The following is a 20542-nucleotide window of genomic DNA, read 5'->3' as shown; positions in this document are numbered from 1 at the left end:
TTCCTAGCATTCAGCCACTTTGTAGCTGTCTCGGCCAGAGTCGCTTTCTTGCCGGGAGGCCAAATCGCATTTGGGCCGCCTCCTCCTGCAGGCGGAACGCTAGGTGGTGCTGTCTGCTTTCGAGCAATCGAAGGGGCATGACTGCTAGGTCCCGCAGTAGCTGGATGAGGAGCAGGTACATGAGGCTGTGTGGGTGGAGCAGATACCATTGACGCTTGCGGTGCCTGGAGTGTTTGAGCAGATGCTGGCGTAAACACAGGACGGGCTGGTCCTTGGGAAGGTCTTGCAGGTGCGGCTACAGGTACAGGTGCAGCAGCAGGAGCAGGAGATTGAGTGGTGCCTTGAGCCTTTGTGAGGTGGGCTTGTCTTTCCGTCTCCCACATGCGCGCAAACATCTGAGGGTCAGCCTGGTTCAAATCGCGCATCCTTCTAAAGATAGCAGCCATCTCGCTTTCCAGGTTGCCACCTTCTTCGCCTACAGTCGATGGTGGTATACCAGCCATGGCAGCGGCCATCATGCGTCGCGTGTCCTGGACTGTTGTTACAGCAGGCCTGACCTGTTTTTGAGGCTGTTGGCCCTGCATGTTCTGAAGCTGTTGGTATTGTCTTCGCTTGGCCTCTTCCTGGTTGGCGATTTCTCTGGCAAGGCGCAAGCTTTCTGCTCTCTTTGCGTCCTCTTTGCGCTTCTCTTCAGCCTTTCGCTCTTCTTCGACTTTGCGTCTTGCTTCTTCCTCGACCTTGCGCTTTTCCTCCTCTTCCGCCTTACGTTTGGCCTCTTCTTCTGCCTTTTGACGAGCTTCTTCTTCTGCCTTCTTCCTGGCTTCTTCCTCTGCTTTCCGTTTCACTTCCTCTTCGGCCTTGCGTTTTGCCTCTTCTTCAGCCTTGATCCTTGCCTCTTCCTCTGCTCTTCGCTTCTCTTCTGCTTCAGCCTTTCTTCTTGCTTCTGCGAGTTTGCGTTGCTGCTCCGGCCAAGGATCATAGACTTGGGTAGGATCCACAGTAGTAGGTCCAGAGCCGTAACCTTGATCGGGTGGATGGGACTGTCGGGCGTATGAAGAGCTCGCACGCTGTTGGATTGAGCTTGGAGTGACGCTAGGTGCACGAGGTTGGCTGACGTTAGCAACCGGGTGTGATGCAGTTGATGTCAAGTGGTGATCACGAGGCGCAGTCGAGGCAACGGAGGAGATGCTGGACCGAGGAGCAGTTGGTTGCTGTTGTTGCTGACGGGCCAGATAGGGACTTGACGCGCGAAAGTTTGAAGCCGAGTAGTCGTATGAAGTTGACTGGTTGGTTGTGCTTGTCTGAGCTCTCGGCTGCTCTGATTGCGAGTATGAGGAGTATGAATATGTTCCAGTATTGCTCGCCGGCTGAGTGTATGATTGCGCGGGACTGTAGTTAGAAGCAGTGCTAGCCGGTCGGTGTTCCTGCTGGTAGAGCGGTGAAGGGTTGGCTGCACGGCGGTCAGCGTTGTGCCAGGAGGTTGAAGTGTCGCGTTGGTGAGTTGAAGGACGATCTGAAGTATTCCATGAAGATTCGGCACGGGTGTTCGTATCATATGCGGTACTAGTCGGGCGAGTTGACGATGTGGTGGGATGTTCCTGGGCACTCAGATGGCTCAAAGTTTCAGCAGCACGACTGTCTGTTGATTGATAGTTGTTGTAGTATGACTGCTGATTTGTATAACCAGATGTGTACGACGGCTGGTAGCCGGGCGGAGCAGAAGATTGTGGTTGTGGTGTTTGAGTAGTCGAGCGCTGCTGTGACGCGGGTTGTTGCGACGAGCCAGTATAATAACTCTGGTGATGCTGCTGGTTGTGCTGGCTGCCCACTGGATCGTAGTGATTGCCGTAGTGGCTGTTGTATGGGGCCATGGTCTTGCGAAACGAAGAATGGTTATGCGACAGAAGTTCGAGCGTAGCAGCTCAGTCGAGATATCCAGGACGCGACCAGCGGAGATGAAATGACGCGCCGTGGGATTATGGGTGAAGCCTAGTCTTGTTGTTTTCACTCGACCGGGGTGATATATATCCAGTTCATAGTATTGACATGGACCAGACAGACAATTGCGACACAAGCACTTCCTCGTCGCGTGCTGCTGTTCGCCTTCAACTATACATGCATCAAGCAAGAGCAAGAGCAACGCGAACCTGAAGAGTCCGTGCACGGGCCCGGGGAGAGAAGCCGCCGTCACGAACGGGCAAGAGCGACCGACCTCAGCCAAGACCACGCTAAAAGCTGTCGCATCTTCCCGAGAATCTGCCGCACTCACACACGAGAATTTGCAGGAGAGTGTGAAGTTTCTCGACTCTTTGTGACGACCAGCGACTTCGATTCCGACAGACACGCCCAACCACCGACAAGATGACCAAGATCAACACCTGTATGCGCAAAGCCTTCGCCGACTGAACGTCATGGACCGCCCAACTGACCCTCTCCCGCGCAGCTCTGTCTTCTTCCAGAAGAAAGTCGCGCAAGGCGCACTTCTCTGCCCCTTCCAGCGTCCGCCGCACTATCATGAGCGCCCCTCTCTCCAAGGAGCTCCGTGAGAAGTACAACGTATGAGCACACCGCCTGCCACCGACGACGACGCATATCCACATAGAAAGAGACGGAGGCATTGAGAGAAACACGGCACGACCAAGACTTTTGCATCCACCGAACCCACGCGCGCAGAACCTATCGCATTCGAACACCACCCTCTACACCAGACGCCGGTCTTCATCGATACCTCGCGCACGCCTCGGCGAACACATCCACCACCCACAATCATCCCCGTCGACAAGTCTGATGCCGCTGTTTCTCTCAAAAACCTTTACTGCCCCATAACCCCCCCACAACCAAAACAATGCTCGTCGATCGGCTGTCTTTGTATGATGCTAATCAAGTGTCAAACAGGTCCGCTCGATCCCCATCCGCAAGGACGATGAGGTCACCATTGTCCGTGGCTCCAACAAGGGCCGCGAGGGCAAGGTTACATCTGTCTACCGTCTCAAGTGGGTCATCCACGTCGACCGCGTCGCCCGTGAGAAGTCCAACGGCCAGTCCGTTCCCCTCGGCATCGCCCCTTCCAAGGTCGTCATCACCTCCCTCAAGCTCGACAAGGACCGTGAGGAGATCCTTGCCCGCATCGCCAAGGGCCGTGAGCTCAACAAGGAGAAGACCCAGAAGGCTTAAATGTGATAAGAGTTTGATACCCCATCTTGTCGTATGAAACCTCAAAAGCTTTGCTGTCTCTCCAAACCTTTTCTCTCCCTCTCTGGCTTTACATCGCAGAGAACGACCGAACCAAATCCTGCTTCATTCCTCCTCCCTTTTTTCTTCTAGCGCGTTCCGGGGTTTTCACTTTCCTCATTGGCAAATGGGGATTCATCAAATCAAATGGTTTATGAGGAGGTTCGATCAACACAAATGTCGGCAATGAATTCAAAACATTCAAAATTGACATGTCCATTGTCCGACCGCAAAACGAGATATGAGAAGTCTTCTCTTTTCGAATCTCACCAGTGACTGACCATCTTTTCTCCCTCTCTCCTCTCCTCTCATTTATATCCGTTCTTCTCTTTCCTTTACCAACAACCGCTAGTATTATCAACTCACAAGTTCAAAAAATCACCATGACTTGTACGAGCTAAACAACTAGCGAAGAACAAACGCTCGGGACTGAAAATCTCTCTCGCCTGCAGACCGTCTGCTCTTGAAAATTCAGTAGAGTAACCGGTTTGATGGTGAGATACAATGTAAAGTCATTCAAAAACCTTTCTGATTGTCTAACGATGTCTGCTTGTTCGCTGTATTGGCGATTATACGGCGGTATAGATGTCTTGTAGGCAGTGGAATATCACTTTTTGCTTTGAATGGTTTTGTGTTGGTGGCTTGAAGTGCTTTGTTGTGATGCTGTGATGTTTGGTTGTCTATGTGCCGAATGCATCTCTTCGAGACCTTGAACCTATACTCCGTATCTGCCTTTCCCCCACGTGCTCATCAATCAACCGAGCCTCTCATCCTCTTCCTTCCTATAATCAGTCTATCTCATGCACACGTCTCAAACCCTACAAGCCACTGCATGACTGCACAAAGGACTTCAATCATCGTGAGGTGATCCAAGAGATGTACCAATATACAGTACTTCACTCCTGAAACCGGCCCCCTCATTCTCCTGACGATCTGTGAACCATAATCTTCCTGGATCATGTACCATAATACCTCTTTCACTTCCACACCTCTTAGATTCAACTTCTTGTCTTACTGAAACAAGAATGTGTTGGCTCAAATTTGTTGTGTTGTCACGGTGCACTCAGCAGAATTCCACCATCAAATTGACAGACTTACACCAAGTAACCACATTCCCCTGTGCAAACCCATTAGACCCTTATAACTATACCAGTAATATCTTAGAGCGAAAGGAACACAAAGTAAAAGTATTATACAATGCTGCAACTCGATTGCGTGGATAAATTCGAGGCAACAATTTAGTGACAGGGTCACCTCGCTCGTTCGAAAGATTGATCTTGTTATTGCACTAACTGCACCAAATGCAAAGGTCAACAAAAAAGTCGAATAACGAAATGCCATGCATTTCGCTTATCGTGCAGTTGGTATACGTTAGAATATGACAGATCGAAAAAGAAAATGGACGTATTATCAATAAGCCTCTCTGTTCGCATCTCCAGCCTCAGTGCGCACTACAAAACCCCGGTAAAAATGCACAATGATTTTCAAAGCACGACTAGGTCCAGTGAGAGTCGGAAAGGAGGAAGCCCCTTTCGCTTTTAAACTCCAGTACACGCTGCCAAACCCCTTGTAAAAATGCGCAATGTTTTTCACAGCTTCAAAAAGTCCAGTGAGAGTCGAAAAGGACGAAGTATCAGAAGTAATGTATAGTCAAGTAGAGTAAGCCAATTCTAGGTGTTGATGACCGGCGACCCCTTTGCCCCTATTCCGCCTGTGAAGCTCTTCAATAGTGTCTATCTGCGATCCAGTCGATGACATTCGTCACATTGGCCATGACCTGGACATCACTCTTGGTTTCACAAGACTCATCCCCCTCAGAAGCATACAAGCCCACGAGTCTTCCATCATCATCAAACGCAGGACCGCCAAAAAAATCATCGAGGTTGTCTCCAGTGTCACTGTCGGACTCGATGCGGTCGAGCTGAATGCAGATGTGTTGTCCGGCAACATCGTGGCACGAAAGCGTCTCTTGCTGACAACGGGCTTGCGAAAGTGCCAGGTGTGAGTATTCTTCAAACTCGTACGTGTAATTGTCGCTATACCAGGCACCGATGTGGACACTGTAGGATTGTTAGCTTGTGTATGACGATGATATGGCAGATGGAACCTACCGTTGCCCAGAGGAGGGAGTAGCATGACGCATATGGCCGAGAGCTTTAAGAGTTTCATTCAGCTTCAACATAGCAAAGTTCCACTGGGACAAGCCGACGTCGTCATCATCATCGTCGTTGTCATCATCATCGTTGTCATGGTCGTTGTCATGGTCGTTGTCATGGTCGTTGTCATGGTCGTTGTCATGGTCGTTGTCATGGTCGTTCTCATCATCATCGTTGTTGTCATGAAGGTCATCGACATAAGTTGCGTTCTTGTCGAATTTGGGGTGATGCTCCATGACTTCGACAGAGGCCCAGAGAGTGGGTCCCACATCGGAGCTCATGGCGACGAGAAGGCTGTCCACTTTGGCGGGATCAATGCAACGGCCGAGAGTGAGGACGGTGCGACGGTCGAGCAGCACACCGTTGCAGACAAGGGAAACTTTCGTAGTGTTGGGGTTGATTCTGAAGATCGCAGCCGTGTGATCACCAATCGAGCGGTTGCTGTGGATGAGTTTGGGAAGTGTGACATTGTCATAGTGGACATGGGACTGAGCATGGGCGATGGCGATGAGGAGGCCAAAGATGTATGTGAGGGCGAGCATGGTGTACATGATGATGATGCAGGCAGTGACGAGGGAAGTGTGCAATGCTTTGTAAAGTGTATTCAACTGAAATGGGTTGATGTTTGATGTTTGTTGATGTTGGAGGGATGGAAGAGGATAAGTGAGAGGTAAGTTGGCAACTCGAGAGAGCTGGTGGCTCTTTCAGAAAGTGCTGCTTAGCCCCCTTCTCTGGCAGCACTTTCCCTACTTGCGTGAAAGTGGTTGTTTACTCTGACAACTTCCACATGCTTCGCATCATCCAAGCTTGGCAGAGTGAGCACGTCCATGGAGAGTGCATCAACACAGAGTAGTAGTACCTGCCAGAACCAGATATCGCGCTGTGAGTGGAAGAGGAAGAATGGTAGAAATAGACGTTTAGTGGAAGCATTCAAGAGACGAGGTACTTGGCAGCCATGTGGGCGTCTCTGCCACCTACTTGAAGATTTGGCGAGCACTAAGGTGATATAATTCAAGTTCATCGGGAAGCAAGTGCGCCTGAGACGGCCACTATTGATGGTATGTTAGAAGATAAAGAAAAGAATAATATGAAAAGTGAAGGGAGTAGGCAGAGCTACTAGATCTGTCCTTCGTAGTTCCACATGTCATGAAACAAGACGTCTTTATTCCCTACGTTGCGAGTACTGAGGCGACGCAAGTTCTTTGTCGACAGGCGAATCACACGGGAAATGGCGCCTCTTCATGATTGCTACAACAGCTCAGACACATGTCTGGCAATTGGTAGTAATGTCTCTGTCTGCTAAGAAGGAACGTTCAGATAGAATGCGATGGTAGAGAAAAGAGTGTTGGAAGAATCGCAAGAAACGACCAACCCTTTCACTTGGCCCATGTCATCCGCACCCCTCTTCACGCGCGAAACAAGACTCCACTCAACGCGTCTTCCCACTTTCCGAGTGTATACCAGAAATGCCACGCACGTTACCATGGCTTGCAAATCCAGCTCCAGCCGATCGCAAACCAAAAGCCGCCGCGACGGTAAAGCGACGAAAGGTTGAGCCCTCACCGCCGTCCTCACCACCCGATGTGCTTGACGAGTTCATACGCACGCCGAAGACAGTCGCCAACCACGAGACCAATGCACAAGTCCCGCGTTCGCCTTCGACCTCCCCGCCGCCCGCGCCCCCTAAGCAGGAGTTCATGCGACCGGGATGGGATAATGACGACGCCTGGAGGATGGTCACGGATGAGTTCATGTCCACGGCTCAACTCTTCACTGCACATCTTGCGCATGCGGAATACCGGCGGCAGAAGACAATGGCGAGAAAGAGAGAAGCGGCTTTAGGTGGAGCAGACGCAATCGCCAGACCCGTCGTTGGCCAATTGAGCAAAGACGGACAGAGGAAGAAGCAAGGAGAGTTGCACAGAGCAGGTGTCAAGGCTGCCTTGAAGGGTGAGCTTTCCGAGGAAGAAGAAGACGACCCTTGGGCCGGTACGCAAATTGCAAGCCTCATGATGAGTCTCAGAAAAAGAGACACACTACAACCCAAAGCTGCTGTGGGTCGAAGCAGTACAAGAGCTGCTGCAGGCTTCAATCCAGCAAGACCGCTTGACCTGAGAGGAAGACCCATCACTCGAGAGAAGACTCCAGACATAAAGAAGGAAATCAAGATGGAGGCCGATCAAGACTCGACTGACGACGACCTCGATGCTCCTGCTCTGCCTAGATCTCTGTCTCGTCCACCACGACAATCGCGACCTTCGTCGCCTACTCCTTCCTGCCCAAAGACCGATATATTCAAACCATTCGCAACCCCCAGTGCAGCCAAAAAGTCCTTGCACCGTCCCTCGTCTTCTACGACTCGCTCATCGGACCTGTCCTCTGGCAGATCACGGACAAAGTGTGCCAGCATCGATCGCGAAATCTCTCGTCCTGCTCCTAAGCGTACGAAGCGTGAGCCATCACCACCAGCAATCAAGCTGGAGCCAGACTTTGGCTTTCCTTCAATCCCACAGCCCAGCCAGACAGGTTCAACCGCTCTGGCACGACGCAGAGAGGCACGTCTCAAACGTGAGAAAGAAGAGGAGAGAAAAATAAAGACCGAGAGCCAGGCATACGATGTGGACGAACTTCCTACTTTCCTCTTCTAATTCTCTCTTTCACATCAAGCAAAATTCTTGGACACGGCGTTTTGATTTTTCTGACATTCACAAATGATACCCCTGGGAGAACAGCAAAAGGCGAATGGATAGATTTAATCATACTCAAGCATGTTTACCACTTCTCCAACATTGGTCTGATGTCAATCTCATTCGTAAATGCCCTCTTGCTCTGGGTGTGCAGATTCCAATATGCCTCGGCAATAGCATCAGCCTCGATCTTGGCCTCTGGAGGCATGTCCTTCAGCCATTCCTTCGTTCTGGGAATATCAATCACACCGTCAATGATGGCGTGTGCAACATGGACTCCTTGAGGTGCAAATTCTCTTGCGATGGATTGTGACAGCGCTCTCATGGCGTATTTGCCGGTTGAGAAGGAAGACATCAAGGCATTTGATTTGACACTTGCCGTGGCGCCCGTGAAGATCAGAGTTCCAGGGTGCTTTGCGGAGGAGTCTTTGCTATGCGCGAGAAGGAGAGGTAGTGTTTGTTGGGAGAAGAGGAAAGCTCCCTTGCTACTCAACTGTTAGCACTAACGATCGCATCATAACATCGAAGAACGCTCTCACCAAGAAACCTCATAACTGCCCACGAACTCTCGCTCGGTCAACTCGAGCACACTCTTTCTGAAGAATGGGCCACTGGCATTGAACACCGCAGCCGCACATTTATCTCCAAACTTTTCTTTCGCTTCCTCTACCGCTTTCTTCACCGAACCAGCGTCTGAGACATCGGTCGAAATGCCGATCGCCTTTCCACCGGATTTATTGATCTCGTCCACGAGGGAGGTGTAGTTGTCTGGGTTGCGAGCGAGTAGAGCAACTGGATACGAGAGGGCGAACCTACGAGCCACCGAGGCACCAGTACCAGGGCCTACGCCTGCTATTATTGCGAAGGCTGGTGACATTGTTGTGTGGTTCGTATGGAAGGTTGAGCGGAAGAGTGCTTGATGACGAAGGGATCAAGAAGACGGGCGTCAAGAGCTAGAAAGATGGATGATTGAAGGTCAGTGATATATGTTCCGCTGTTGACTCAACATCAAGGTTGATTTGAAAGCAATTGTCAAGCTCTGGAGGTGTATTCAGTGACGTGATCAAGAGGGGTCAGCACCGGGGATTGGGAGTTGCGGGTTCGTAAACGCCGAAGTTGTCTCCCCTCACCCCTCACTTGTGTGACTCTCTCCATCTCTCCACTGCTGCAACAACTCATGATGTATTTCACAGAGAAGATACACAATATGAGGAACTGACACAGCAGCTATTGACGCTCTCCAGGCCACTATCAGCGATTTTCATCCAAGATTATCTGAACATCAACTCGACTATCCCATCACCGCGTCATGCCAGCACAACCACAATAACAGAAGCCACGATGCATTCTTGCGCACCTTCTTCCACCGGACAGAGAGTCTCTGAACGGACCTGTGATTCGGCTTGACAGTGATCTCGATATCAACCTCTACAATCTCGACAACCACATTCACTCCACCAACAGTCGTTCACCAAACACAAGACGCCTGGCAGTGACGGTATGCCACGACTCATTACAACGGAAACATGTCGTGGTCGTGAAAACATAGTGCCTATTGTTGGCTCAATCTCCATCAATAGGTTGCGTGGCCCAATGGCAAGGCGCTTGACTACGAATCAAGAGATTCCAGGTTCGACCCCTGGCGTGATCATGTTTTTGTGCTCAATGCAAGATTTTAAAACTAACATCTTTCGGTCCTAATGGACGGCAACATCTTGCTGTGTGATCGGAATTTTTTTTCTCGAAGGCATTCGATCGTAGAAATTTTCCAACTCATGCCGTGCCACGAACTGCATCTAACTCCAAACCTCGATCGTCTGCACGGTCTCCATTCTCTAACTGCCTCAGATTCTCGCGCCTACCAATATACAAACCAATCACCTGCCGGACCTTTCCTTGTCGAAGACCTCAATTGCGTTAGGAATGAGGCAGAAACCCAAACTGCAAAATTAGCAGTAGTCAGTAAGAGGTCATTTGAGTGAATCACTGCAGAAAACGTCACCAGCAGAATATCGACTGATGACTGTCAATCATATAAGAGAGCCTGCTTTCTGCTTCCTCCTGCCTTCTTTCATACTCTTCTTCACAAGGATTACCAGAATCAAGCGAGATTCATCTACACATCCTCCATCATGAAACCCTCTCTTATCACTGCCTTTCTGGCCTTCGCGATCAGTACCCTCGCTATCGCTATACCATCACCAACATCTGCTATCAGCACTGCCTCACCATCTTCTATCCTTCGCTCTGCACACTCGAAACAAACCGACGACAACGATAAACCCGGTAAATCCGCCCACGAATGTGACGAGATCCTCGACGAGTGCAAGAAAGGCGCCAGGACCGAACGTTTCTGCCAAGAGTACACATGCTACAAGACCAAAGGAGCCTGTTACAGTGGACATTGCGATACTTATCCTTTGGCTAGAGGTTTGAGGCATAATGAGCAGGGTATCAACGACCTCACTATCGCTGCACCCACTCCGACTACTTTCGCGACTGAGACTTCTTCAGCTTCCAAGGCTGGGGATTCAGATGTTGATGAGGGTTACGCACCAAGACCAGAGGACCTGGATGACGATTGCATGAGAACGAACGATTTTTTGAAACAGTTCAAGTGGAACGATGAGGATTCGTTGAAGCAGTCCGAGTGGAACGATGACACACCAAGACCAGAGGACCTGGACGACGATTGCAGGAGAACGAACGATTTGCTAAAACAATTCAAGTGGATCGACTTGGAGAAGAAGGACAGGAATTAGAAGGAGACAAGCACGGCTATGAATTTGGGTTGACCATGGATAGGGGGACGGTAGTTCCTATCTAGTTCCAAAAAAAAATCGATGCAGAGAAAACATATGTAGCACAGTTTCAACACACTCTACACTCAAATAGAAACAAAAATAAAGAATTGACTTTTATTTTATCGTCTCTTCTTAACATACTATCAACCCAGTTTTGGACCCGGAACATCAGAAACGAAATGCTGCATCATTGTTTGATTATTCTTCCGTTGCAGTCGTGCTTGCATATCTCGTTCCTGCCGTCTTGCTTTTTGAAGTTGTTTGTGTTGGGAAGATAGGATGGCACGTTGTTCGGAAGCAGGGAGATGTGCCAGGGCAAGACGATCGCTCGTGCGGAGGGTGCTGAGATGTTTGTTGAGGGTTAAAGCGCGCAGGTCTTGTTTTGTAAGTGCTTGCTTTTGAGATGCTTGGGTGGGCACAGGTGAGGTAGTGGTGGGTTGGTCGTCGGATAGCGGAGTGGAGGATAGCGAGGCTTGTGACAGCGAGAGGGAAGTCATGTCTGAAGTTGACAGCCTCTGGTGCCGTTGTGTAGTTCGAGTCGAGCGATGCAGTACTGTCCTCCCAGACGGCAGAAGAATATTGTCACCATCCACTTCTACTTTCGTCTGCTCCCCACTGAAATCCCAAAATTCTCGATATTCGGACTCCACGTCTGAGATGTCGAATGCACAATGTCCCTTTCCAAGCATGTGTTGTTGGATTGCTTGAGTGTTGCGTCGCTGGGTTCCGCAAGAAAGACATTCGTGATAGACTGAAATCACAAGGTTGAGGTATGTGAGCAAAGTCGTTGGGTCGACAGTCAATTGATGTGGCGATGGTATAGTCATGCCATGCGATCTTGACATGTGAATGAGGTTTGTGTCGATGCTCTCGGACATGCTATTGCAGAAGAGACAATGAGTTGTATCGAAGTCTGTAACAGATGAAGAATTTGAGCCATCATCACTATCGCTGGAGTGATCCGGCTCGTCACTAATTGTTGGTTGGATTGAAGATTGAGCTGAAGGCTGAGATGCTGGGTTATGGAACGAAGTCTGACTGGTGGCATCAACAGATCCAGACATGCTTGTTGCAACCATTTTTGAAAAGAGAGTTGAAGATTGAAAAGTGAAGAAAACCAAGAGCGCTGGATACTCAATGCACTCACCTTTCGAAGCAGAGTGTTCACATTATATACAATTTGCATGATCTGTTACGCCCAAAAATATTGCCATAGGTCACCTCTGAACAGGTAGTGCTGCAGCCAATAGCACGTCGAGCGCATTCTCATTGACTCACGCCTCAGGATACTCAAGGCAGATCAGTGGAACCTCGGCCAATGCTTGAGGGTGTTGTAAGCCTCAAAGAACATTCATCTCATGTTCGTATGGCGCCCTCCTCAAAGCAGTGTTATGATAGGTTGTTCGGAGGATGGGTGTGGTGAGTCACAAAGTCGACGACACATTCGGGAGAATCGAGCTCCGAAGCGCCAAGGACAACTCCACGCTCATGCTCCGTGCATGGTGATTGCACAATCCGATCATAAATTCGGATGTCCGCGCCGTTCCCATATGGTTAGCTTCCTTGGCGGGTGGATCTCAAAATCTAGACGTTGGCCAAATCGCCGATCCTCGCGGTCGTCGGCAGGTTGGACAAGATCTCGACGGGGAGAAAACAGCAAGTCGCGAAAGCCCCTTCGCGCACAGAAGCGCTTTCAGTCACTCCTTTGTACAAGCATGATATGGATATGAATAAAGCCCCGCTCGGTCCTGCGTCTCCAGACGGCGTTGACTGGACCCAGGACATACCGGACAGCGATCACGTCCGCTTTTTCAGGTCAACCCCGTTTCATTACTCGCAATTGGGTCCTTTCGAGTCTTGGAGCACCACACTCCGCCTGTACACTTATCAACTCTTCGCGGATAACCGCCCTGGATGTATCTATTGGTGCGTTTATCTTAACAACTGAAGACGTCCGTATCTCTAACAAACCTCAAAGGGGCCCGGAAAAAGTCGCCATCTATAATGAGGCTTTCGTTGAACCTGCTGGGGGTTCGCACCCATTTCTGATGGGCCACACGTTTGCAGAGGTATACCCAGAGATTTGCAACGACATAATGCCCGTCTTTGAGATGGCGATACAAACTAAAAAGGCTGTCCCCGTTGTGGAGATTCCTCTCATGGTCAATAGAAACAACTTCCTGGAGGAGACTTTTTTCACAGGCAACTTCAATCCGCTTCGTGGCGATGATGGACGGGTCGAAGGCTTCTACAACTCGTTGACCGAAGTCACTAGACAAAAGATCACGGATCGCAGACGGAAGATGCTTAACCTCATTGCGGCCCTCCCAGATGGTTGTACTTCTGATACTTTGGGATCTCACTTCATGAATTGCTTCCAGACAAACTCATCAGATATGCCGTTCGTTGTCATGTGGTCGGCAGATGGAGACACGTCACTCTCAACGAAGCCAGCCACTCGATTGAAATTTATGGGAAGCATCGGTTTACCAGAAGGCCACAAGCTTCGAGCAGAACGTGCCTCATTGGACGGCGAGGAGGAGACATATTCACTCTTGAGGAACGCCGCAATTGACCCTGTCACATGCCCACGTGGACCAGACTTTGACGATATTCAATGGCAAGGCTTTGAGGAGCCCTCACAACATATCTGCACTGTGCCGATATCGAACGCTGGTCGCCTATACGGGTATTTGATGGTTGGTGCAAACCCGCGGCGACCGATTGATGATGACCATGAACAATTTATGCGCGATCTTGCAACGCAAACTTCCTCAACCATGGCATTCTTAGTCTCCATGGAGGAATCGAGAAAGCGACAGAATAGCTTGGAGAATCAATTAGCTGCTAGTGAGCGTCATATCAGGTATATGGCCGATCACCTGGACGTTGGACTTGAGCATCTAAATTTAGACGGCAAAGTCATCTGGGCCAACGAACACTACTTCAGTCTGATTGGCCAGGAACCTACGACCGACTTTCAAACGCTACGCCTACCATTCAAGAGTCATGTCTTGGAAGAAGACCAGCCGAAGATCTTGGCCGCCTGGGAAGCAGTTGTGAAAGGTACGTCGACGAACACCACCGAGTTTCGTATGAAAAAATTATGGACCCCGCCATCTGGCCCTCCCATCAACGCAACCGTGCTCCTCTCAGCAATACCATATGTGGAGGATGGCGAAATCAAGTCTGTCGTGGCTTGCATGACAGAAGTCAGCCGACTCAAATGGGCCGAAGCATGGCAAGCTCGGGCAGCTTACGAAGCACAAGAAGCGAAACGGCAACAGAGCGAATTTACAGATGCGATCTCACACGAAGTACGAAATCCGCTATCGGCGATGCTGCAGCTGGCCAATGGCATATCTGGGTGCTTGGAAGACATTACGGAAGAAGATGCAAGTCCAGAAGAATGTCTACAAATTATCCAGGACAACATCGAAGCAGCAAAGACGATCATCTTCTGCGCCAACCACCAGAAAAAGATTGTAGATGATGTGCTGATCCTGTCGAAGATGGACTTCATGCTCTTGACGCTATCGCCGAGTCCTTCAAGACCACTTGATCTAGCTCAGAATGCTGTTAAAATGCTTCATGCCACCATATCTGAGGCGAAGATCGACTTGAAAGTCGAGGAAGACGAGTCAATTACGAAACTGGGGCTCTCATGGGTACTCTGTGATCCACTACGAGTCGCACAAATTCTGATCAACCTCCTCTCTAACGCCATCAAATTCACACGACAGGAGAGCCGCCGCTGTGTCACTGTGTGTTATGGCGCTTCTATAGAGGAGCCAAGCAATTCATTTGGAGAAGGGTTCGCTTGGGCTTCCTCAAAACACGAGCAAGAAGATGTCACCAACGGTCAAGAGTGGGGTGACGGGGAGCAAGTCTATCTCACTTTCTGTGTGAAGGACACCGGCCCTGGAATGACAGAAGAAGAACGTAGCCGCTTGTTCAGCCGGTTCCAACAAGCGAGTCCGAAAACGTCAATCAAGTATGGTGGTACAGGCCTCGGTCTCTTCATCTCCCACACTTTGACTGAGAAACAAAACGGAAAGATGGGAGTGATATCAAAACCCGGGCAAGGAAGTACCTTTGCCTTCTTCGTCAAAGGTCGTCGGGTGCCAGTCCCACCTACACCCTCTTCAGAGTCTACGCAAGAGTTCGTGTTTAGGCAATTGAAGGCAGCTCAAGAAAACGTGACTCCGGATGCGACTGTCTCAGAAAAACCCAAAAAGGTGCAGAGACCAAATATCTTGTCAGGTCCGAAGATCCCCCAGTACTTGGATCCGTCAGATGTGGTGTATCACATTTTGCTGGTAGAAGTAAGTTTTGGGAAATCTTGCTTTGTCTTCACTAATCTAATCGTCACAGGATAATATCATAAACCAACGCATCATGAGAGCACAACTCGTCAAAGCCAAGTGCAATGTCTATGTCGCCAATCACGGCTTGGAAGCTCTAGACAACCTACGTCGCTCTGACATCTGGGAAGAGACAAACGGCACCGGTCACAAACTCGATGTCATATTGATGGACGTAGAGATGCCCATCATGGATGGCCTCTCAGCCTGCAGGGAAATCAGATCACTGGAAAAAGCCGGCAAGTTGACAAGACATATCGAGGTTATTGCTATCACTGCCAATGTGCGACAGGCTCAGGTCGACCGGGCATTGGATGCTGGTATTGACGAGGTGATGTCGAAACCATTCGTGGTACCAGAGTTGCTCAAGATGATCAAGTCTCGTCTTGGAAGATGAAGGAAAGCCTCAAGGCCAGAACTTGGCGACTGAATGTTGTCGGCACGCGCTCGCAGTCTACATACGAACTCGACTTGCAACGGCGAAAACTTGCGCCCTTGATACCGAAAACTGCCTACGATTGGTCAGAGAAGGCAGATGAATAGGCGCGCGCCAAGCCTAGCTGCATTCCTGCTTCGATTGGAGCGTATGCAACACTTCCGACTTGGCAATCTCAGCTTTTATTCGATCCATGTGTCCGCCCCAGCCTCGCATCCCCCTCTCCCAATACCAACTTTTCAGCTTGTTTGTACGACATAACATGGATGAGCCACAAACTCGCCTTTCCCGGCTGCTGTTTGCTGATGGGAATCCTGTCACTTCTCCGATGATTGGATCAGGGATCGACGGCTTCATCATTCGTACCGGACCAAGAACTGTCATGAAGATACCCAAGCTTCGCGCGGAGATTCTTTCCGACGGGTCGTTGAAGCCGGAAAAGGAGAATGAATGGCTTATCGGTAGCCTGGAAGCAGAAAAAGCCGTATATCAACGGCTCGAGGGCGTGCAAGGTCTTGCTAACTGCTTGCGCGTCTCTTCAAACGGCATTGAGCTCGACTACTATCAAAACGGAAGTTTGGAAGACTACATGAGAGTGAACGATCCGCCAGTATGGGAACAAAGATTGCATTGGATAATGCAGCTTGTTGATTTTGTTGCGGCATGCCACGAAAAGAGGGTACTCTGGTTCGATATAGCGTTACGCAACCTTCTACTTGCCGATGACTGGACGATCAGAGCTATCGACTTTGCAAACAGCACGGCTTTACCTTTGGACCGATCTCGCCACTACGGACTGGGACGGATACACGCAGAAGCTGGAGGTACTCCATGTCACGAACGTCATATACTCAATCTCACAGTGGGAAAAGTTTCAAGTCAATTGTGTGTACGCTCATGAATGGCCGCTAGCGGATTCATTTCCTTCTACCCAACATCTCGACCTTGGACCTATCATCACCAAAGCATGGAACCACCACTATCAAACTATAGCCGAACTTCGCCGCGCCATATCATCTCAATAAGTACAGTCGATCCCCGACCACTAAACTGATCAGTCCTCATTTGCTGCGCTCTTGCCTTTGAGATCGTCAGCAATTTCGAGTCTTGTCGCAGCCACAGGAGAGATTTTGCACACAGCTACGCAGTTCGGACATTCAAACAGTCTGTTTGTACTCGAAGCTTCGGTCGTGACTTTGATTGTAGCACAATCACAGCCTCGCAAGGCACACTCTTCACACGTCAAGAGTTTTCCCCTGCGCTGGAAGCATGACGGTGTGTTGTCACTTTTGTGCATCTGACGAGCGCAGAATCGTCGTGCCAGCACATACTGAGTTTTTGTCTTCGATTGAACTTTGAAACATAGGTGAAGGGTTGACGAAATGTCGAAAGGGAAGAAGATGCTCTGGTGAGACGATATTCACTCCATCTAAGCAACAGAATGCTGTATATCTAAATCTCGAGAACCTTCATTTCAGCTCATCATAATGCCGAGCATTGCCTGCTACCGCTGTGACGATGAAGCAGTATAGACATTTGCATATTTGAATCAGGAAGCGATCGGAAAAGGACGACTCTCATGTATGTGTTGTGTTTGTAGGATGCAAGTATGTAAGGAAGAGGAATCGCGATTCCACTGTGATTTGATTGTAGCTACATCTCAGCTATCTGTAGCAGTAGCCTGAAGGCCTGATCAGGCTTGAACGTTCAGCATTGGAGCGTTCAACCAAATCGTTCAAGAAAGTGCCGTCCGGCAAACTCAGATCTTCCTCACGCATGACCTGTCTTCCTGTTCTTGGCGGTGGCACAATAGGTTCATCATCATACTCCATGATGTGATACCTGATGGGTATGGTGATGCCAATCCATTTATCTCTCAACCATGTGATCTGTTTGTGGATACTCTCTGCGTGTTGAGTGTCGTCGACGCCGACCATAAACACAGGATTGCCTTGCGAAAAGTCCAAAGTCAACCAGGCTTGATGGGTAGAGAATCTGGCTTCTGGCTCTCTTAGCTTCATCTCTTGGAAGCGGAGGTAGGTGTTGCTGGCGCGTGGATCGCGTGGAGGTGTGTAGTAGTGTGGCGGCTCGTTCTCCTTGTTCTCGGTGGCGAAGTCTCTGCTTAGGCAAGGGTCTGATGGATCCTGAGCGTGAGGTAGATGTTGGAGGTATTTGGAGATGCGATCGAGGGTGGTGGCAGCAGTGGCTTTGTCTTGCGATGCGATGGCATTCGAAGCTCCACTGATAAAGGTGCTCGACGAGTCGCTCTCTTCGTCACAGAGTCGCGACTTGGATGCGTTTGACCTCGGTGGACGTATCGGTTTGCTGTGATGGGCATCGGGGTTGCTGTGGAAGCTATCCTCACGCGAGGCTGGAGACGAAGTTTGGTTTCTGAAGTCCATTTTTTGAATGTTGCGGAATATAGTAAGTCTAGAATACAAGTGTCAAAAGATGTCATGATATTAGCAACATGGACATTCACATGACTAGTCACAACGTGCAGGTGCTGCTTTTGAGTTTGGGTATGGTATTCATGCAGGAACTGCGGCATGAGCGTGATTGAGGTTATTGTTAGTGACTCAACGACGCCTGAAGTATACGTAGCTGTAAGTTCATGAGGTTGAAAATTCGTTCGCCGAGAGCGACTTCATCATGGACTCTCGCTGGAATTGCGTCTGACTTCCAAAAGTTTTGTGCGTTGTATCAGGAATACACCAAATAGTCGATATAGCTGGTAGTTTATGCTTCTGGATCCTCACTAATCGTCCATCAATTCTCCTGTGCGAAGAATCTTGTATGACAAGACATTGTCTGGCTTGTTGAACCAAGAATGCTTATGCGCCGCAAAGCTTTCCATCTCAGGTGTCGGAATGACTGGCATCATGCCCATCTTGATAATAGCCTTGCCTGGCAACATGTCGACCTTTGACATGACCGGACTGCAGAGTCAGCAATCTGTGGCCAGCTCTCATGAGCCTGCAAAAACTCACTTTCCATCTACAGAGCAGAAGTATCGATATACGGGGTTGCCGCTGTTGGTAGCTTTGTCCTCGTAGGATTTTAGAGTTCCGTCCCGGTCCTTGATGTCCACTTTCTCTTCATCCATGATAAGATTTGCAGAGACGACAGAGCCAGAGACTTTTCGACAGTTCGCGCAGTGGCAGAGGTGACCGCGCGGTTTCGTGAAGAGTTCGGTGTCGTTGATTGTGACCGTGATGCTGCCGCAGAGACAACTGCCGGTCAAAGAGTCCTTGAAGGTGGAGAGATCATGTCTCTTTGGGTCGCCAGTCAACTCAGGCATGATGGTGTATGGAGCTGTGTGGAATCTGGCCGGAGACAAATATGCAGCTGCGAGAGTGCTTCGGATATCATGTTGATACTTCAATGATTACATACCGCTTTTCGAGACCCCGCCGCCATTGCCGTAAACCCCGCAGATGATATTAGTAAGGTTCGCGAAGACGGATGGAGCGATCTTGGATCTTCTATGGATGACAAATTGCGGCACTCCCCATGGAACAGAAAGCAGATATGCTCCACAGAGATCGTGTCGCAATATGGAAGGATAGTGAGTGTTGATTGACAAGACGCAAGAGTGCAGTTTCGCGAAATTGACGCGCCGTTAAAGGCGGCGAGATTCTGGAAGGTCGACTAGAGCTACAAAACGGCGAACTCCCCAAAATTCTCGAATCCTGGAATCTGAAATCCTAGGTCCTCCGGGCGCAAATTGGCGGCTTCGTACGTCAAAACTGTAAAACAATTATTTACACTCTACAAGTCGCTATATTAATTTTCTGAGTCGATAGCTTCATTTTTCAAGTACTTGTCTACCTAGTAAAAATATCTAATACATAAATATAGATAGTTCAAAAATTGTAGTACATAGAGAAATCGAGAACGCGCCCGGCGTTGTTAAGGAAGCAGCGTTTAGAAGCACGTTTAGAACACGTTAGGAATTTGTTTAGAACAATCTTTGACATAATCTAGAGTAGGTAATGTAAGCTCGCGTAGGTGGCTCTAAGCTACCCCTAGCTTTAAGCTAGCTTAATGCGACGATTGCGAAACACTATATATAGCAATTATTGAAGATAATCATCTATCTGCTAGCTGTTTTAATAGCTTTTAAAGTCCTTTACGCGTACGGCCCTCGTAGCTAATTTAGCAGCGTTTTCTAGCTTCTTATAGTTAATACAAGCCTGTTTTATAGCCTTAAGACGCTCCTCCTCGGCCTAAGCCTCTTACGTAGCTATAATCTCTTCTATACTAGCAAATGTCGTATTTAGGTTCTTCTTAACCCTCTTCCTCTTAGAACTAGATATGTTCTCTATTTAAGCTTCAAATTAGCGTTATGCGGCCGTGTATTAAGCCTTCTAAATGTTACCGTTATTAATAGCTTTTCTAGCTTTTTAGAAGCCCTAGAAAATCATACGTTTATCGCCACTTAATAAGGGTAGATCTCTAATTTTTGGAGCCATAATCCTATATAAGGCTTAATGGCTTACTAGCGTATAAATGGCTAGTAATTTAAGTTAATTTAGTAGTGTAGTTACGCGTATTAGGTGATTTTTGACTTAGCTTAAGTTAATGCTCTTATATGGATTCTATAGGAATAACCTAGCAGTTTCCTAGCCTTTTCGAAGGATATTGTTACGGGTGAACTACGTATATATAGAGGTTTAGGGTAGGTTAAGATTTAATGGGTTCGATAAAAGTAGGAAGGAGTCTATAAATGTACGGAATCCGATAAAGAATATACGGACGCTAAGAACGTACGGGCGTATGCCCGCGTCCTATCCTAAGGCTCGCCCTTTATATTACCCCCTCCCCTCCCCTTCTAGTCGCCCTCCCTCTAGAACTAGCTAGT

General features: G+C 49.1%; 10 protein-coding genes across 10 annotated transcripts; 5 read left to right on the top strand and 5 right to left on the bottom strand.

The window, feature by feature from the left end:
* Positions 1-2350: 2350 nt before the first annotated feature.
* On the top strand, positions 2351-3572 carry M438DRAFT_350167 (60S ribosomal protein L26). The gene is made up of 3 exons (XM_029906565.1): positions 2351-2380; positions 2444-2556; positions 2896-3572. Exons 1-3 carry the CDS (start codon positions 2362-2364, stop codon positions 3172-3174), a joined length of 411 nt encoding a protein of 136 aa, XP_029754954.1. The 5' UTR covers positions 2351-2361; the 3' UTR covers positions 3175-3572.
* Positions 3573-4874: 1302 nt separating this feature from the next.
* On the bottom strand, positions 4875-5635 carry M438DRAFT_350165 (uncharacterized protein). The gene is made up of 2 exons (XM_029906564.1): positions 5343-5635; positions 4875-5291 (listed from the first exon to the last, which is right to left on the bottom strand). The coding sequence occupies exons 1-2, from the start codon at positions 5621-5623 to the stop codon at positions 4955-4957; spliced, it is 618 nt and encodes a 205-aa protein (XP_029754953.1). The 5' UTR covers positions 5624-5635; the 3' UTR covers positions 4875-4954.
* Positions 5636-6853: 1218 nt separating this feature from the next.
* M438DRAFT_409969 (uncharacterized protein) lies at positions 6854-7959 on the top strand (the record flags this gene model as incomplete). Its single annotated transcript, XM_029910053.1, has 2 exons — positions 6854-7838; positions 7901-7959. 2 exons carry the CDS (start codon positions 6854-6856, stop codon positions 7957-7959), a joined length of 1044 nt encoding a protein of 347 aa, XP_029754952.1.
* Positions 7960-8077: 118 nt separating this feature from the next.
* On the bottom strand, positions 8078-9191 carry M438DRAFT_350163 (NAD(P)-binding protein). The gene is made up of 2 exons (XM_029906563.1): positions 8614-9191; positions 8078-8559 (listed from the first exon to the last, which is right to left on the bottom strand). Exons 1-2 carry the CDS (start codon positions 8949-8951, stop codon positions 8160-8162), a joined length of 738 nt encoding a protein of 245 aa, XP_029754951.1. The 5' UTR covers positions 8952-9191; the 3' UTR covers positions 8078-8159.
* Positions 9192-9809: 618 nt separating this feature from the next.
* On the top strand, positions 9810-10969 carry M438DRAFT_350162 (uncharacterized protein). The gene has a single exon (XM_029906562.1). The coding sequence runs from the start codon at positions 10207-10209 to the stop codon at positions 10834-10836; it is 630 nt and encodes a 209-aa protein (XP_029754950.1). The 5' UTR covers positions 9810-10206; the 3' UTR covers positions 10837-10969.
* Positions 10850-12270, bottom strand: M438DRAFT_350161 (uncharacterized protein). The gene has a single exon (XM_029906561.1). The coding sequence runs from the start codon at positions 11955-11957 to the stop codon at positions 11022-11024; it is 936 nt and encodes a 311-aa protein (XP_029754949.1). The 5' UTR covers positions 11958-12270; the 3' UTR covers positions 10850-11021.
* A 328-nt stretch (positions 12271-12598) lies between these two features.
* On the top strand, positions 12599-15639 carry M438DRAFT_340326 (putative histidine kinase HHK15p; the record flags this gene model as incomplete). The annotated part of the gene is made up of 3 exons (XM_029904308.1): positions 12599-12804; positions 12857-15203; positions 15253-15639. 3 exons carry the CDS (start codon positions 12599-12601, stop codon positions 15637-15639), a joined length of 2940 nt encoding a protein of 979 aa, XP_029754948.1.
* Positions 15640-15755: 116 nt separating this feature from the next.
* M438DRAFT_168059 (uncharacterized protein) lies at positions 15756-16656 on the top strand. Its single transcript, XM_029899100.1, has one exon. The coding sequence runs from the start codon at positions 15872-15874 to the stop codon at positions 16577-16579; it is 708 nt and encodes a 235-aa protein (XP_029754947.1). The 5' UTR covers positions 15756-15871; the 3' UTR covers positions 16580-16656.
* Positions 16657-17342: 686 nt separating this feature from the next.
* M438DRAFT_340325 (uncharacterized protein) lies at positions 17343-18080 on the bottom strand (the record flags this gene model as incomplete). The annotated part of the gene is made up of 1 exon (XM_029904307.1): positions 17343-18080. The coding sequence occupies one exon, from the start codon at positions 18078-18080 to the stop codon at positions 17343-17345; it is 738 nt and encodes a 245-aa protein (XP_029754946.1).
* A 214-nt stretch (positions 18081-18294) lies between these two features.
* Positions 18295-19103, bottom strand: M438DRAFT_329268 (uncharacterized protein). Its single transcript, XM_029903243.1, has 3 exons — positions 19075-19103; positions 18669-18952; positions 18295-18617 (listed from the first exon to the last, which is right to left on the bottom strand). The coding sequence occupies exons 1-3, from the start codon at positions 19096-19098 to the stop codon at positions 18437-18439; spliced, it is 489 nt and encodes a 162-aa protein (XP_029754945.1). The 5' UTR covers positions 19099-19103; the 3' UTR covers positions 18295-18436.
* Positions 19104-20542: the final 1439 nt, after the last annotated feature.

This window comes from Aureobasidium pullulans (assembly GCF_000721785.1).
Source record: "Aureobasidium pullulans EXF-150 unplaced genomic scaffold scaffold_41, whole genome shotgun sequence".
Classification (NCBI taxonomy): Eukaryota; Fungi; Ascomycota; class Dothideomycetes; order Dothideales; family Saccotheciaceae; genus Aureobasidium; species Aureobasidium pullulans.
The sequence above is the reverse complement of the archived record's forward strand: the minus strand, read 5'-3'. Positions and strand labels throughout refer to the sequence as shown.